Consider the following 17443-nt stretch of genomic DNA (forward strand, 5'->3'; position numbering starts at 1 on the left):
TGGACTTTTGTTTGTTGGCTGACTTTTAATTACAGTTTCAATTTCATTACTTGTGATAGGTTTGTTTATATTTTCTAATTCTTCCTGGTTCAGCATTGGAAAATTGTACCTTTCCAAGGATTTGTCCATTTCTTCGTGGTTGTCCATTTTATTGGCATATAGGTGTTTGTAGTAGTCTCTTATAATCCTTTGTATTTCTGCAGTGTCAGCTTTGATTTCTCCTTTTTCATGTCTGATTTTATTGATTTGCATCCTCTCCCTTTTTTTCTTGATGAGCCTAGCTGAGGGTGTATCAATTTTGTTTATCTTCTCAAAGAACCAGATTTTAGTTTTATTGATCTTTGATATTGTTTTCTTCATTTCTATTTCACTTATTTCTGCTCTGATCTTTATGATTTCTTTCCTTCTACTGACTTTCAGTTTTCTTTGCTCTTTCCCTAGCTGTTTTAAGTGTAGGGTTAGATTGTTTACTTGAGATTTTTCTTGTTTCTTGAGGTGAGATTGAACTGCAATAAACTTAGAGAAGTTTCTTTAGTATTTGTTGTAAAGCTGGTCTGGTGGTGCTGAATTCTCTTAGCTTTTGCTTGTCTGAAAAGCTTTTGAATTCTCCATTGAATCTTAGTGAGATCCTTGCTGGGTAGAGTAGTTTTGGTGGTAGGTTTTTCTCTTTCATCACTTTAAGTATATCCTGCCACTCCCTTCTGGCCTGCAGAGTTTCCACTGAAAAATCAGCTGATAATCTTATGGGGATTCCTTTGTATGTTATTTTTTGTTTTTCCCTTGCTGCTTTTCATATTTTTTCTTTGAATTTAATTTTTGTTAGTTTTATTAATATGTGTCTTGGTGTGTTTTTCCTAGAGTTTATCCTGTATGGGACTCTCTGTTCTTCCTGGACTTGGGTGACTATTTCCTTTCCCATGTTAGGGAAGTTTTCCACTATAATCTCTTCAAATAATTTCTCAGACCGTTTCTTTTTCTCTTCTTCTTCTGGGACCCCTATAATTCGAATGTTGGTGCCTTTAGTGTTGCCCCAGAGGTCTCTGAGACTGTCCTCAGTTCTTTACATTCTTTTATCTTTATTCTGCTCCTCGGCAGTTATTTCCACCATTTTGTCTCCTAGATCTGTTGCATTTAATGTTGTCCCAGAGGTCTCTTAGGCTGTCTTAATTTCTTTTCATTCTTTTTTCTTTATTCTATTCCGCAGCAGTGAATTCCACCATTTTGTCTTCTTCACTTATCCATTCTTCTGCCTCAGTTATTCTGTTATTGATTCCTTCTAGTTATTTTTCATTTCAGTTATTGTGTTGTTCATCTCTGTTTGTTTGTTCTTTAGTTCTTCGTTAAACATTTCTTGTTTTTTCTCAATCCATGCTTCCATTCTATTTCCGAGACTCTGGATCATCTTTACTATCATTACTGTGAATTCTTTTTCAGGTAGATTGCCTATTTCTTCTTCAATTATTTGGTTTTATAGGTTTTTACCTTGCTCCTTCTTCTGTGACATATTTTTTTGCCATCTCATTTTTTTTTTTTTTTTTTATGAGTGGGATTGTGTTCCTGTTTTACAGGTTGTTTGGCCTGAGGCTTCCAACACTGGAGTTTGTAGGCTATTGGGTAGAGCTGGGTCTTGGTGCTGAGATGAGGAACTCTGTGACACCTCACTCCAATGAATATTCCCTGGGGTCTGAGGTTCTCTGTTAGTCCAGTGGTTTGGACTCGGAGCTCCCACTGCAGGACCCTCTGCCCGACCCCGGGCTTGTCAATCAAAATCCCACAAGCCGCGTGGGGTGGCAAAAAAAAAAAGAGAGAGAGAGAACAATAACAAAGTAAAAAATAAAATTAAACTAGGAAACTAACAGATATGTTAGAAAGAATGTAAAAATAAAATATAGATGAATCAACAACCTGAAGGTACATCAGTACCCCAACAGTAAAAAAGAGGAGGAGGGAAAAGAGAAAAAAAAGGGGGGGTGGGAAAGGCTTGGGCTGTAGAGAGTGGGGCCTAAGCAAGGGTGAGGTTTGGGTGGTGGGTGGGGCCAATGCTCAGGACCCACAGGGCTGGAAAAGGCCCTGGGGACTGTGGGGGGTGGGGCTTAGGCTCAAGGAACAGAAGGGGCCCAGGCGTGCCCCCCACCCCTGGTCTCAGAGGGCAGGGTGCCTCACCTGGGAGCCCAGCAGGCTTCCTGGGCTCGAGTGGGTAGGGCAAACACCCTCCTCTCCTCTCCTGCTCCTCCAGTCTGGGGTCTGGGAGTACCCCTCCCATCTGCCTCTCCTGATCTCCCTGGCCTCCCTCCTATGCCCCCAGGACCAATGCGGCCGGGGGGAGTGGAGAGGAAGGGGAGCCCTTGGAGGGCAGGGGACTGTCCTGGGAGCTCAGCCGGATCCCTGGGCCTGAGTGGGCAGGGCAATCACCCTCCCCTCCTCTCCCGCTCCTCCTAGAGGGCCCCTCCCACCTGCCTCTCCTGATCTCCCTGGCCTCTCTCCTGTGCCCCCGAGGACCCAGGTAAAGAAGTAGGTGGTAGAGACTCAGTCTGCCCTGGGCACTCAGCATCCCTGCAGATTCTTAATGGGTGTACCAAGAATGCAAGACCCTAACCATTCTTTACCTGGGCCAATACTTAGGGTTGGTTTTTGCAGCAAGGAACTCTGAGGGATGAGGTTACATCTCCCTTTGGGACAAAAATCAGACTGGCTTGCTGCTTGCTATAAAAGCAGTAGATTCCCCAAGTGATTGCTCCTCTGTGTGATGCAAATTCACTGCATGCACCCTGTCCATTTGAGCCCATCTCACATCCGTGTAAGACTTGCATGCTGGCACAGTCTATGTGAACACAATGCTCAAGTTGCCTGCTGTGCTGTGAGTAATAAAGTCCTTTGTCTCTGACCCAGGGTTTATATCTTCTGCCAGAATCGATGAAACAACGGGCGAACTCACTGGCTATAAGGAGGGTAAAATTAAATCTCAGACCCAACAGTTATGGCAACAAAGATGAGATGCTGACAGAGACACAGCTTTCTGGAAGAAGAATGTCAAGGGCCCTTCAGGATGGGTTCAGGGACAGAGCACGACTCTCTGGCCTCTCCCCCAAGTGATGGGTGAGACAGGGAAGCAGGGGACCTGCACCATCCTACCTAAGATTGAGCAACAGGGGGTAGCATTAAAATAAGCAGCCCCAAATGATGCCCTGGTGGTTGCCAGATCTCCCTGGGCAGGAGGAGGAAGGGATGCTGTCCTGGCAACAGGCAACAAGCCCCACAGCTCCAGCTGAGTAGCAGCAGGTGTGTGCTGCTGAGTCAAGGAGAATTGGAAGCTGAAATCGATTCTGTCAACAATGAGGACCTTGCTATTCAGTACAGAACCTCAGATAGACCAAAACGTTATAGGTTGGTTTGGATGAGTCACAAGCAGTCACATGAAACTGAAACTGAATGATGCAAAAACGTACTGTGTGGTGTGGACTTGCTGTCTCCCTCCATGACCCTCAGTACCTCCCTCCCCCTGTGACATGACTTCAGCTGCTTTAAGGACAAATATCCCTGTCCACACAGGACCCTGAGTCACTATCTCACCCAGAGGTGGAGCTGCTCTTTCCTGGTGAGCCTCCTTTGACAGGGCAGAAGGCGGAGCGTGCAAAGGGCAGAAACGAAGGGGCCTCCCAGCCCAGGGGCTCACCAGACATCAGGGGACCCTGGGGAGGGAGTAGCTCTGGCGCTTGGACTCCATTCCTGCAGTAAGGACCAAACTGGGTGAACAGCTTTCCGGCAACCCTCCACCCTCTTCCTCAAGGGCAAACCTCTCCGCCACCTAGCACTCCTGCACTCCCAGCTGGGAGACGGTGTGGGTTATTTGGTGGTTGTTGCTTTAACTCCTAAGTCACCATGGGTTACAGTCCTTAGTCTGTGTTCCTGAGATAAAAATGGCATCCAAATTCAATGCATGGCGTTTGGATGGGGCTGGTAGAGGGAAAGGATAAAGGGACCTCATGGGTGGGAACCCTGGGTTGAATCGATGCACAGCTGTGGCTTCCACATCTGTACATATAATGGAAATAATGGGTTCTATGCCTGCACTTCCCCAATCCAGAAGTGTCACAGGGGTTCCTCCCATTTAGGGTTTGCCACATGTATTGTCCCCTCCAGGCTGGTGCAATAGACACAATGTAGAATCTGAGGAGGAGAAAGCAGTATCAGAGCTTTAGATGCTGGGGAATTGATAGAGGCTGTTTCCCTGTATAATATACCTGGTCTAATCCAATTACACCCCTCTGAAAACAGACACACACAAAGGCAGCTACTAATCTCTGTCGCAACTGAATGCACCCGATTCATGGCAACCTGGGACTCTCGGACATGACAGACCCGTTTTCGAATGGTCAACCTGGACTTCAGTGCAAATACGGAGAGGACCTTCAGGCCTTGTTGGTCAAATGGGAATGATATATTCAAGATCATGGCTGATTTGGTCTTAGCAGCATTTTGGTTTTACATGAAAATGTGGCAGCTATTCCTTTGGGGAAAAAAATTTATTCCCCATTCAACTACCTTGAATATAACCACTTACCCAACGGGGCCCTCCATCCACAGAGATTAGGATCCTCTTATGCCTGGGCCTGATCAGACCAAGTTAAAGGCTGATGGTGTTCATGGGAAAGCATTGGTCATCCATCCCCCAACAACTCCAGAAAGCTGACTGAGATAAGGGCTGGTCAGCACAATGGCATGAATGGAAAGCTGGTCCTCCTTGCCTTAGACAAGAGTCCCATGGACCAGGCATTTTATGTTTTTACTAGTTCTTGGGCTACAGTTAATGATCTGCCACTTGGAAGACCACAGGCTGGCCGGTTAAAGATCCTCCTCTTCAGGGCCTTCAATTGTGGAAGCAAATTTCAATTGCCCATCGGACAGTCTGGTCCAATCACACGGATCACCAAGGGAAGGGCCCATTGTCTGATGAGGCTGAATCAAGATGCTCATCAAGCCTGAACCACCCAGATCACTGCTACCACCGCCTGGATCCATTCTTGTACCAGACAAAACAATAGGTCAACCATCAGGGAAGACACAACTGTGATCTAGAAGGACCACTGTGTGCCAGACTCTGGCTCCTGCCACAATTGGTCCAATAGTCCAGCAGTGAAGGAGGTCACATTCCACAGAGGAGCATTTTCCTGTCTCCTCTTAGAAAATCCACTAGTGGATCTCTGACTCTCCCTGGGGACTGCCATTGGCACCTTGTCACTAGAGATACATTTTCAGGTTATGTTGTTGCTGTTCCATTCTGATCAGCTGACTCTAGTTTTCAGCTTTCCAGACCATCTGCAATCTGACAGTAGCATTTTTTTTTTTCTTATAAAGGCCCCCAACAATGGATGGATAGTCAAGATAAACAAGGGACATTCCACACACCTTTATTCTCTGATAAGGCTGCTGGCACCACTAAGAGGTGGCATAGACTTTTAAAAAATTTCATTGAAGTATATTTGATTTTTTTTCCTTACTCAAAAGACTTATGTCTTCTGCCAGCATCCATGAAGCAGTAACACACTAAGTTATGAACTTGTAAGTAGGAAAAAATCAAATCTCAGATCCAATAGATTTAGTGGACAGAATATGAGGTGGTTCTTCTCTGAGTGAAATTAGAAACCTGATAATCAACTGAGGGTAACAAAGAGGGAGGAGGTAATGGAAGTTTGAGGAAAGAGAAAGTATAAAAAGGTCATCTTGGGAAGTAGAACTCGAAAAGGAGTGTTCTCTAAGGGCTAGGAGTCTCCTGGAAATTTGTGGTCATAAATATCAAGTGATACTCATCAGTTAAGTGTGCGAGTTGTGAGTTTTTCTCCAGCCACGCTCAAATTGCTTGTAGGTGTGCAGAAGATGAAGTGTGAGGTTTAATCTTACGTGTACTTTTGCCAGGTAAGTAAAATGGAGAGAGACAGGATCTGGGGAGCTGAGGTTATACGCAAGGAAATAGTTGCAGTATTAGACTGACGTCTTAGCTGAGACAGAGGGTGAGGCAATGAATAAAAAATTGGTTGGAACAATTGACTAGGTGCAATGAAAAAGTGTTGGCATGTAAGTGAACTGGAGAAATGGAGGTTATGGTCAGAGAATAGAACGATGGAAAACGAGGTTTTTAGTGAGTTATTGGTGACAGTAAGGTCTAGATTGTGACCACAGAAGTGGGTAGAAGTTGCCGGGTGGCAGTCAGAGTCATTTGGAAATAAAGAGGTCAAATGACTGGGAAATAAGGTTTGCAGGGATATTCCATATGGGTGTCTCCAAGAATGATAAGAAAGTAAGATACTAAAATCTTCAATGACTAAAGTGAAGGTTCCAGGGGGTGGGAGGAGGATTGTAATAAGGAGAAGCAGTAGGTGCCATCGTATATGAAGACATATGCTTCCTAATGAGTTGGGGATTTGAATGAAGAGGGAGGAGCAGCTGCTTAGAGGTAGAAATAAAGTGAAAAGGACATTGAGTTGACTTTGGGGACCAGTCGAACATGGGATTTGGGAGAAGAATAAAAAACAACTGCCATTTGAGCGGGCTGCAGAAGAATAGTATCCTGAGAATATAGCTAGATTGTAGCTAAAGCATGTAGGTGAAAGAAATGTTTGAAAAAGAGGTTGAGGAGAGGGATAATTGAGTTTATAATAAATTTTGAGATCTTTAGCCTATAGTGGGACGTTCAGAAAAGGAAGGGAAATCAGGTGAAATTAGGCAATGGCCAGAGCATTTTGGCATCAGAGACTAGGGCCTGATGGGCCGGAATGAAGAGACCTGGGTGCTGGGACATCTGTGAGTGACAGAGGTAAGCTGACTGGTAAGTCACGGTGGAGACCATTCCTGACGGACTTCAGAGGAAGTTATAGTCAGCTCTGATTTCAGCCTTTTCAAGAAGAGCTGCTTAAGTGCTGACTAGGAAGAGGCGAAGAGGACCACTGCGGAAGGAGGGGTGGTTTTTACCAAGAGCAGGTATATCAAAACCTTTCACGGGAAAAAGAGATGCAACCCTTTAGTCAGAGATTGGGTTGATCTAAGGTTTTGGATGATTTCCCGAGGCCGGAGACCTGAGCTGCTCAGGGCTGGAGTAAAGCTCCAGACAAATGTGTATGTGGAGGTGGTCAGGGAGGCAGATGGGGTGGGGGGAGAAGGGTGTTTCTCAAGAGTCTTCCGTGTTAATGTCAGAAGACAGACTTTCTGAATAAACAACCACAGCAGTGGACTTTGGTAAAAGCCATAATCTTTGATTTGTTCAGTTGGCAGTCGCTAATGTTGTTCTTCCTAAAGATTAGCATGCTTAAAGAAACTTTGGGGGATCCTGAGCAGCAAGAAGCAGAATGGGGTTTCCAGATGGCCATCCTCACAAGCAGCAAACACTCAGCCGGCCCGGTTATATGCAGGCTTGCCGTGTGGGCTCCTGTAAGCACAATTCCTAGTATCTTCAACCTCTTCTCTGAACATCTGTTTCAAGTCCTTGTTCTAACAATACCTGGCTATTACTAGAGAATGGTACTCCCCTTACAGGTCTTATAAATGGCAGAGGCCCACATCTCTCACACAAAAACAGAATCCAAGTTGCAAGGACAGCGCCTGTGGCATGACGATGTGGATTATTGAGAATTTAATTATGAATTTCCTGGTGAAGGATTTGCAATGGTTTTATTCTTTAGTTTTAGAAAACTGTTTTCTCTTTCAAATACACATTGGCCAGAATCCTTGATTTGGAGAATTGACATCTGTCTTCTGATTATCCATCTGAGAGCTTTTCCTTAGCTTGTCTGATGGTAAGTCAACAAAATAATGCTAACCTAATAAAGCAGCCACAGCCTGTGAAGCCGCTGTTAATTGTCTCTGTCCTGATGGTCTCACAGACATGTCCACCTCTGGATCTGATCTGCATTTGATCTTCCAAATCATGACTGTTCAATTTCCCTACTAGATATAACATCTGTTTAGATAGTAGGTAGTAAGCATAATGAACATGATTTTCAAAATCAATCTATGTATAAGGAGGTGACACACCCTTCTTAATTGTTGTAGCTAAGAGAGCAGAATCAAAAGTAGTACAAGCAGGAATGTGCTCATACGTACTATAAAGAGTTTTGTTTATAGACGTTAATATTCATAGCAAAAGCAAAGGTAAATGAATTGGATTCACCTACTGAAAATACTAATATTAATAAATGCCTTATTAAGTAGATAAGGATGGAAGCAAAGTTGGCTCTTTTAGGGTTACAGCTTTATAGGTGTATATAATATCCGCTCAAGTTATTTAAGATCTATACTCTCAAACTTGAAATTGTAAGTAAGGAAAAAAGTGCATCTCTAAGAACAGCGAGCCAAAAACAGCGAATGAACAAATTCTATGGAGGATTTCTCTGCAGGCAGGAGACGCTGACTGCCCCATACGCTTGCTTCATTGCTTCACGAATACAGGAAGCTTTCAATGTTACATGTTCGGCCCTACGTGCCTATTTTAGTTGGATTTAGGTAGAATGACAGGATTTAACTTTTAAGGAAAAGCGAACACTTCATTTTTAACAACACTGTGCTTGAGGCAGATGAACCTGAGAACGAGAGACCCCGTGAACAGTCACTTTGCCAGGTGGCACTCATCGGGGTGCTTATTGTTGAGAACCCCTCTATTTCTGCCTGAGGTTTGAAGCCAGGACGTCACAGGATCCCCTGCTGCACCGCTCAGTTCTTCCCATGCACAGAGCAGATGGGTGAAGCAGAATAAAATCCCCACCTCAGAGGCAACAAGGAAGCACGCCAGAGACCAGCAATGGTGTTGCTCTTTGCTGGAGTAAATGCTAATTGGAGTTGGTGAGTGAAAGTTAGAGCTGAAAATTGGACTTGGCTTACGAGCAGTTGGGAAACTTGTTAAAGGTATTATCACTATCACATGTCGATAAACAGAAACAAAATGTTCACATTAAAAACATGAGTCAATTGTTTCCAGTTTAGCTTGGTTAGAACACGATGCTTCAAGGGTAAGCACACAGGTCATGAGATCCTTTCTTAATTTTTAGAAGCAACATGATCATTTGTATTAAAAAACTACCAAGTCATTTGGATTCTCATAATTTCCACTAAATTCTATCAGGCAAAAATTGCATAAATAGGTCCTCTTTCCTGATTTATCTGACCGTACCTTTTTATGGCTTCACTGTGACAGTTATCGTACCATCTTCTACTCTTGTGCATCTTTTTCCTCCCGCTCTTTCACTTTCCTTTGGGAAGAGACCATGTATTTTCATCATTATATCCTTAGAACTGAGTCCAGTACCCCAAAGTGAAAAGTTAAAACATGATAGAAAGAAGCAGCCAACATTCCTTCTAGTAGCGGTCAAGGATGGTCATACAAAATAAAGATAATTTACAGCTTTGGACTGGACTGAACAGTGTTTTTCAACTACAGGCCTTCTCCAATTATAGATTTATTTAGTTTACCATTAAAATTATGTGAATATGTGGGTTTTAAGTAAATGCAAAGACTAAATCAAGTGTTTATGCGCCATTCTCATTTCAAGTTGAGCACTGCAGCTATAGGCACAAACTGGCTATGGCAGTATGTGAGGATATTTTGCCAAATAATATTTTTTAATGATTTTGAGATTATTAGAGAAGAGTAACCATTATTGCATCTAGGCTCATGAGTTTTCAAGTTTCAGTTCTGATCATTAAAATACCTAAATGGATCTTCAGACTTTTCTCAGTCATATTTTTTTTTTTTTAATTCTCTAATATTGTTTTATTTGATCAGAATACCATGAGGCCAACACATCTATTATGTACTTTTAAAACTTTCTGTTAAAAGGATCACAATCAGACACAAGAAAGATAAGCATTTGAATGAAAACTGCCTGGATTTTCTACTTTCTTGGTGTGTGGGTTTTTTTTTTGTTTTTTTGTTTTTTTTTTAACATCTTTATTGGAGTATAACTGTTTTACAATAGTGTGTTAGTTTCTCCTTTACAACAATGTGAATCAGTTATACATATACATATGTTCCCATATCTCTTCCCTCTTGTGTCTCCCTCCCTCCCCCCCTCCCTATCCCACCCCTCTCATGGTCACAAAGCACAGAGGTGATCTCCCTGTGCTATGCGGCAGCTTCCCACTAGCTATCTAATTTACATTTGGTAGTGCATATATGTCCCTGCCACTCTCTCACTTCGTCACAGCTTACCCTTCCCCCTCCCCATGTCCTCAAGTCCATGCTCTAGTAGGTCTGTGTTTTATTCCCGTCCTACCACTAATCTCTTCATGACATTTTTTTTTTCTTAGATTCCATATATATGTGTTAGCATACGGTATTTGTTTTTCTCCTTCTGACTTACTTCACTCTGTATGACAGACTCCAGGTCTATCCACCTCATTACAAATAACTCAGTTTCATTTCTTTTTATGGCTGTTTTCTCAGTCATCTTATCAAATAATACTTCTGGTTTCTGTGGGCTCAACTTGCCTTACCTGTTGAAAGTCCCAGAAGAAACCCTGGTAAAAGCTGGTCCCCCTTCAGAGGGGCTTGGTTCCTCTCATTAGGATTCTCTGCCCCCTTTTACCCATGTTTTCACTATTTCCCATGGCTTTAAGCTCTCTTTATTTCTCTCTCTCTCTCTGAGTACTGTCTTCAGGGACCCTCAGTTAATTTCTACTCTGGTATATTTCACTTTTACATTATAAAAAAGCTAAAAAATTGCATTCAATATCCAACCACAACCATTTTTAATTTGGAACATAACTGTACATGTAGTAAAGAGCAACAAATACATCCTTAATTATAATTTAAAAAATGGAAATGTTTGTACCTATATTTAACAACTCTAATGGTTTCTTTGAATGGAGCTCTGTCATTAAATGTATTATTCACAATTATATTTTTCATCATGATGGAAGTTTATTTTACTATAACAAGTGATAGAACTTCAAATATATATAGCTTGCAAAAAGTAAACTGTGTCATTTATATCCTCAGCAGAGATCAGTGGGAGCCCCGGTGCCACAAGATATACCAAGCAGACTAAACTGCCACAATTCTGAAATTTAACTGATTATTGGACTTATATAGCCCACAAAAGTGGGCTATGACCTGTTTGCCCAAAATAAAAAGGTGACTGCCTGCTAAAATTTTAAAAATTCAGATAAGACTAAGAGTTTCCTAGCATAATATCCAAAATGTCCTGGATATGACTGAAAAGTCACCCATCATATCAAGAATCAGGAAAACCACAACTTGAGTGAGAAAAGAAAATGAACTGATGTCATCAACTCAACCTGAGCTCGATCAGATTTTGGAATTATCCGACAAAGATTTAAAGTAGCCATCATAAAATGATTTAATAAGTAATTACAAATTCTCTTGAGATAAAAAGGAAAGGTAGATAAAAGGAAAAATAGAAATAAAAGATAAAAGGAAAAATAGAAATTATCAGCAAGGAATTAGATGCTACAAAAAATGGAAACTATAAAACTGGAAAATGAAATAGGAGAAATAATCAATTCTCTGGATGGGTACAATAGTAGAGAGGAGACGAAAGAGAAAGAGAATAAAATTAGTGAATTTGAAGACAGATCAATAGAATTTACCTGTTCTAAACAAAGGAAAGAAAAACAAATGAACAGAACCTCAGGAATCTGTGGGAAAATAGCAAAAGACACAAAACTTATATTATCAGAGTTGCAGGAGAAGAAAAAGAGTAGGGCTGAAAGAGCAGTCAAAGAAAAACTTGGCTAAAGAGATCCTATATTTGGCAAAAGACATAAACCCACAGATTTGAAAAGCTGAGTGAATTCCAAATAGGAAAAACCCAAATAAATTGACACCAAGACACATCATAAATAAAATTCCGAAAACTAAAGACAGAGTTGAAGGTGTTATCACTACCACACTTTTTCTCTACAAGTAGCCAGAGAAAGGCTGCCAATTTCAATGATAGCAGATTTCTCATTTGAAACCATGGAGTGCAGAAGGAAGTGATATAGAATTTTTCAAATGCTGAAAGAAAAGAATTGTCAACCATGAATTCTATATCCAAGAAACTACACTTCAGGAACAAATGGGCAATAAAGACTTTCTCAGATAAAGGAAAACCAAAAGAATTGTCACTAGCACACCTATTCTTTTTTTTTTTTTAAGTTTTTTTTTGATGTGGACTATTTGTAAAGTCTTTATTGAATTTGTTACAATGTTGCTTCTGCTGTATGTCTTGGTTTTTTGGCCCTGAGGCATGTGGGATCTTAGCTCCCCGACCAGGGATTGAACCTGCACCCCTGCATTGGAAGGTGAAGTCTTAACCATTGGATCGCCAGGGAAGTCCCAGCATACCTACTCTTAAAGAAAGGCTAAAGGAAGTTCTTTAAACAGAATGTAAACAGTAGAATAAGAATCTTGAGGCAAAAGGCAGAAAGGAAGAACAATGGAGAGGGCAGGTAAATATAACAGAACACTCTTCTCTGCATGAATTTTCTAAATCATATGTAATGATTAAAATAAGAATTATAATACCATGTTATCCTCAAGACAATGATATTTTAAAGTGGGGAAGACAAAGGGACCTAAGTGGAAACAGAGTTTTCCTCCACTTCACCCAAAATTGTAACATGTTAATACCAATAGGCTATGATAAGTTACATGTGTATATTGCAATACCCAGAACAACCACTATGAAAACTACACAATACAGCTGAAAAGACCATAAATAAATCAAGATGAAACCCTAAAACAATGGTCAAGTAACCCACAGAAAGATAAGAAAAGAGAAACAAAGAAATCAAACAGAAAACATAATAAAATGGCAGCGTTCACCCCTAATATATCAATAATTACTTAAAGGTAAATGGTCTAAATATATCAATTAAAAGGCAGAGATTGACAGAATAATTTTGAAAAAGCATGACCCAGTAATATGCTTTTAAATATGCTATTTAGAAGAAACTCACTTCAAATTCAATAAGTAAGTTGAAAGTATAAGGATGGAAAAAGGCATACCATGCAAATGTTAATTTTTTTAAAAGGCAGAAGCATGATTGTTTATGTAGAAAATATGAAAGAATTGACAAAAAACCTCCCAGAACTAATAAATGATTATAGCAAGGTCGCAGAGTACAAGGTTAATAAAATACACAAAAGTCAGTCGCTTTTCTACATAACAGCAATGAACAAGTAGAATTTGAAATTAACAACACAACACCATTTACACTAGCACCCCAAAAATGAAATACTTAGATATAAATCTAACAAAATATGTATAAGATTGATATGAGTAAAACTACAAAGCCCTGGTGAAAGATATCAAAGGACTAAATAAATGGAGAGATAGCCCACGTTCATGGATAGGAAGACTCAATATTGTCAGGATGTCAGTTTTTCCCAATGAGATCTCAACCAAAATCCCAGCAAGTTGTTACATAGATATCAATAAACTCCTCCTAAAGTTTATATGGAGAGGCAAAAGGCCCAGAATAGACAACACAATATTGAAGGAGAAGAACACAGTTGGAGGACTGACACTACCCAACTTCAAGACTTCAAGACAGTAATTAAGACAGTGTGGTACAGGCAAAAGAACAGACAAATAGATAAATAGAACAGAATAGAGAGCCCAGAAATAGATTCATGTAAATATAGACAACTGATCATTGACAAAGGAGCAGAGGCAATTCAATGGAACAAAGACAGTCTTTTCAATAAATGGTGGTGGAACAATTGGATGGCCACAAGCAGAAAAATGAAACTAGAAACAGACCTTACTCTCTTCACAAAAATTAAACGCAAAATGGGTCACAGACCTAAAAACAAAAAGCAAAACTACAGAACACCTAGAAGATAACATGGGAGGAAAACCTGTTGATAGGTAACCTTGGGTAAGTTGACTTTTTAGATACAACACTGAAGGCATGATCCATGAAAGGAATAATTGATAAACGTCACTAATGTTAAAAACTTCTGTTTTGTCAAAGAAAATGTCAAAAGAATGAGAAGACAAAGTGGATAACTGTTCATGAAGCCCATTTTCTTTTTATTTTAGGTACACCACAAAACTAGATTTCCCAGTCTCTGCTGCAGTTAAATGTGGTCCTAAAACTAACTTTGACCCATGGTATGTGAGTAGAAGACATAGTCACCACTTTTAGGGCCATAAAAAACTTTCTAGATGCCACACTCCGTTGTCTTTCCTCCACCAGTTGCTTGTTGCAATAGAGCGTGGTAAACTTGGAAACCACGTTTTGAGGATAGAAAAAAATGAGAGGAACCTGTGACCCTGAATCACTATTTGCAGGACAATTGATTATGAGAACCCATTTTTGGAATTCACACGAGTGGAAAATAAGCAATTTCATTAAGCCATACTTGGGGCAGCCCAGGACTTCTTAACTCATATAGTTATTCTTGGCTGCTCTTCAGAAATTAAGGACAACACACTTCCCTGGAACATTTCACTGCCTCTCCTGTTTGGATCTGCAGATTCTTTGGTCAACCATGTTCTTTTTTCTGATAAGGCAACATTAGCAATGGCCTCTGACTTTGATAGAATCTCTTCTTTATAACCCTAAACCCAATAAAAAATTTTAGAACTCCCTTACCTTGTTCCAAGAGGGATTTAAAGTAGCTGACAAAAATACTAACACTATACCAGGATCAAACAATTCAGAAAAAATAAGAAAAAAAAAAGGCAAATGTAAGAAACAGAAACAGGAAATTTAAATAATCTCAGAGGTGGGGTAAATACAGAAATATATTCCAGAAAAACATATAAGCTTGTAGAACCCACTTTTACCTATAAGATTTCTGGCATCTTACATTGTTGGGAAATGTGATGTATTGCAAGATTTATTTCATGCTTTTTTTCATTTATCAAGATTTATTTGCACACATTTTACTAAGGGAAAAAGCATGCAAGCTAGAAGCTATTCAGGAAAAACAATACTTATACTGATGTTGACACTGGAGAGGCTTTTCCCCTTTTTCGTAGAGGGGACAGTGAATTAGGAAATCTTCTACAGCAACCTTACAGCAAACACTGCCATCAAATAAATAGACCCCCTCCCCCTTTTTTCTTATTCCTTATTTTCTTTTATCAGAAATCCCCGATAGCAGCTGAAATATTTTCCTCAGATATCACTGGATCTATTGAGAAAAGAACAAGATAGAAATCTAGGTTGTAATTAGTTTTCTCAGTGGTATCCATGCAATTGTAGGTAAGTTGCTACTCATTACCAAATACGGGACTGTCTCCAAACTTCTGAAAATTTTCAGAAATGGGAGCAGACACAAACACAACTGTTCATTGGAAAACACACGTGCACATTTCCTCTGCGTTTTAAAGTAAGAATGCTGTAGAACAAGTTAGAGTCATTTAAATTTGATATAGGGAACAACTTTGGCTATAGAATAGTTGATTACTTGAGACTAGATAATTTTTCTGTGTAAATATAAGTACGTTAACTTATTTAAGCAAATTTGAATAACATAAAATATAACATCATTATAAAATTTAATGACATAAAAATTCCAACACTTTCTGTTTATAAGGTGAAGAATTTGAGTCAGCTTCTAATTCCCAGGATAATGTATACAAGTATTTCCCCTTTCGTACACCTCTTCTATCCCTGTTTTTAACATTTTCCTCATGACCTGAGGAATTACGATATGTGAAATGAGGTATTTTTCAGGCCCACAAGGGGGACCCTTTGCACCACAGCAACAGAGGTTATACGGCACAGATCTCACTGCTCATCCATTTGGTTGAATGCGTGATCTGCCATCAAACGCTAGAAAGTCAAGGCATCTCCCCAGCCCTGGGCCTCACCTGTGAGTCCAGGTGGACAGATGCAGATGTAACCTGAGGCTTCGGGGCGGCCGGACAGAGACAGCAGCTGGGCAAGCCGCCCATGCCCTTCCCCTGAAGACAGCTCCACGCATTCCCCATCAGACTGGCAGGGGCTACTACTGCATTCATCGATGTCGGTCTCACACTGGGCCCCCGTGTATCCTGCAGGATAAACGTTCAGAGAAGCTGCTGAGTCAAAGCCCCTCAACCATAGAGTATGTGCCTGACCGGAGGCTGGCCACTGTGCTGGCACCAGTTAACAAGGTGCTGGGCCTCCCTCAAGGACCTGGCAAGGGATCTGGTAAGAGAGGCTTCCACGAACATGAGTAATAGTAACAGTGGAGTCACTCCTATAATATCGATCAATGCTTTTAATAAAGATTGGATGAACAAGGAACTTCAGGATAACCTTGATCTAACCTGGACATTTTAACTGGATCCAATTCCTCAAATATTCCAATTGTTTGAACATTAAGCAAGAAAAAAGAAAGATATATTTTCCCAGAGAGTAGCTGTAAAGTCAGCAGGATCTACATAGCCAACCCTAAATTCTTCTCTTAAAACTCAAAGTAAAGGTAAATGATTACTTCTTAACACTCAGTGAGACAATAAAAAATTGATTTGTATTTGAACGGATTTAGCTGGGTCATTTTGTTAGGAACAAGAATAAAAACAATAAAACATGAATGATTTAGTACTTTATAAAACATTTTAGGGGCTTCCCTGGTGGTGCAGTGGTTGAGAATCTGCCTGCCGATGCCGGGGACATGGGTTCGAGCCCTGGTCTGGGAGGATACCACATGACGCGGAGCAACCAGGCCCGTGAGCCATGGCTGCTGAGCCCGTGCGTGCGGAGCCTGTGCTCCGCAACAAGAGAGGCCGCGACAGTGAGAGGCCCACACACCGCGATGAAGAGTGGCCCCCGCTCGCCACAACTAGAGAAAGCCCATGCACAGAGGCGAAGACCCAACACAGCCAAAACTAAATAAATAAAATAAATAAATAAAAATTTTTAAAAAACATTTTAATATTAAATATAAAAGAAAGTCCCTACCAGAACTATTCCTCTGGTTTTACATACATATGCACCTGTTAAAACCATATATGTTCAACGTGATACACCATATCAACAAACTGAAGGAGAAAAACCATATGATCATAGATGCAGAGAAAGCTTTTGACAAAATTCAACACCAATTTATGATAAAAACCCAGCAGAAAGTAGGCATAGAGGGAACTTTCCTCAACATAATAAAGGCCATATATGACAAACCCACAGCCAACATTGTCCTCAATGGTGAAAAACTGAAACCATTTCTACTAAGATCAGGAACAAGACAAGGTAAATCAGAAAAGAAGAAGTAAAGCTGTAACTGTTTGCAGATGACATGATACCATACATAGAGAATCCTAAAGATGCTGATTATAAGACACTGATGAAAGAAATTAAAGATGATACAAATAGATGGAGAGATACACCATGTTCTTGGACTGGAAGAATCAACATGGTGAAAATGACTCTACTACCCAAAGCAATGTACAGATTCAATATCAAACTACCACTGACATTTTTTACAGAACTAAAAGAAATAGATCAACAATTT

At 40.6% G+C, this 17443-nt stretch overlaps 1 protein-coding gene across 1 annotated transcript in view; it reads right to left on the bottom strand.

The window, feature by feature from the left end:
* The window catches only part of CRB1 (crumbs cell polarity complex component 1), a 281561-nt gene that overhangs the window by 101125 nt on the left and 162993 nt on the right, over nt 1-17443 (bottom strand). Inside the window, exon 6 of the mRNA XM_024130639.3 lies at nt 15819-16001. Coding sequence (XP_023986407.1) covers nt 15819-16001 — 183 coding nt within the window. The remainder of the gene's footprint in view (nt 1-15818; nt 16002-17443) is intronic.

Source organism: Physeter macrocephalus, chromosome 4 (assembly GCF_002837175.3).
Source record: "Physeter macrocephalus isolate SW-GA chromosome 4, ASM283717v5, whole genome shotgun sequence".
Lineage (NCBI taxonomy): Eukaryota > Metazoa > Chordata > Mammalia > Artiodactyla > Physeteridae > Physeter > Physeter macrocephalus.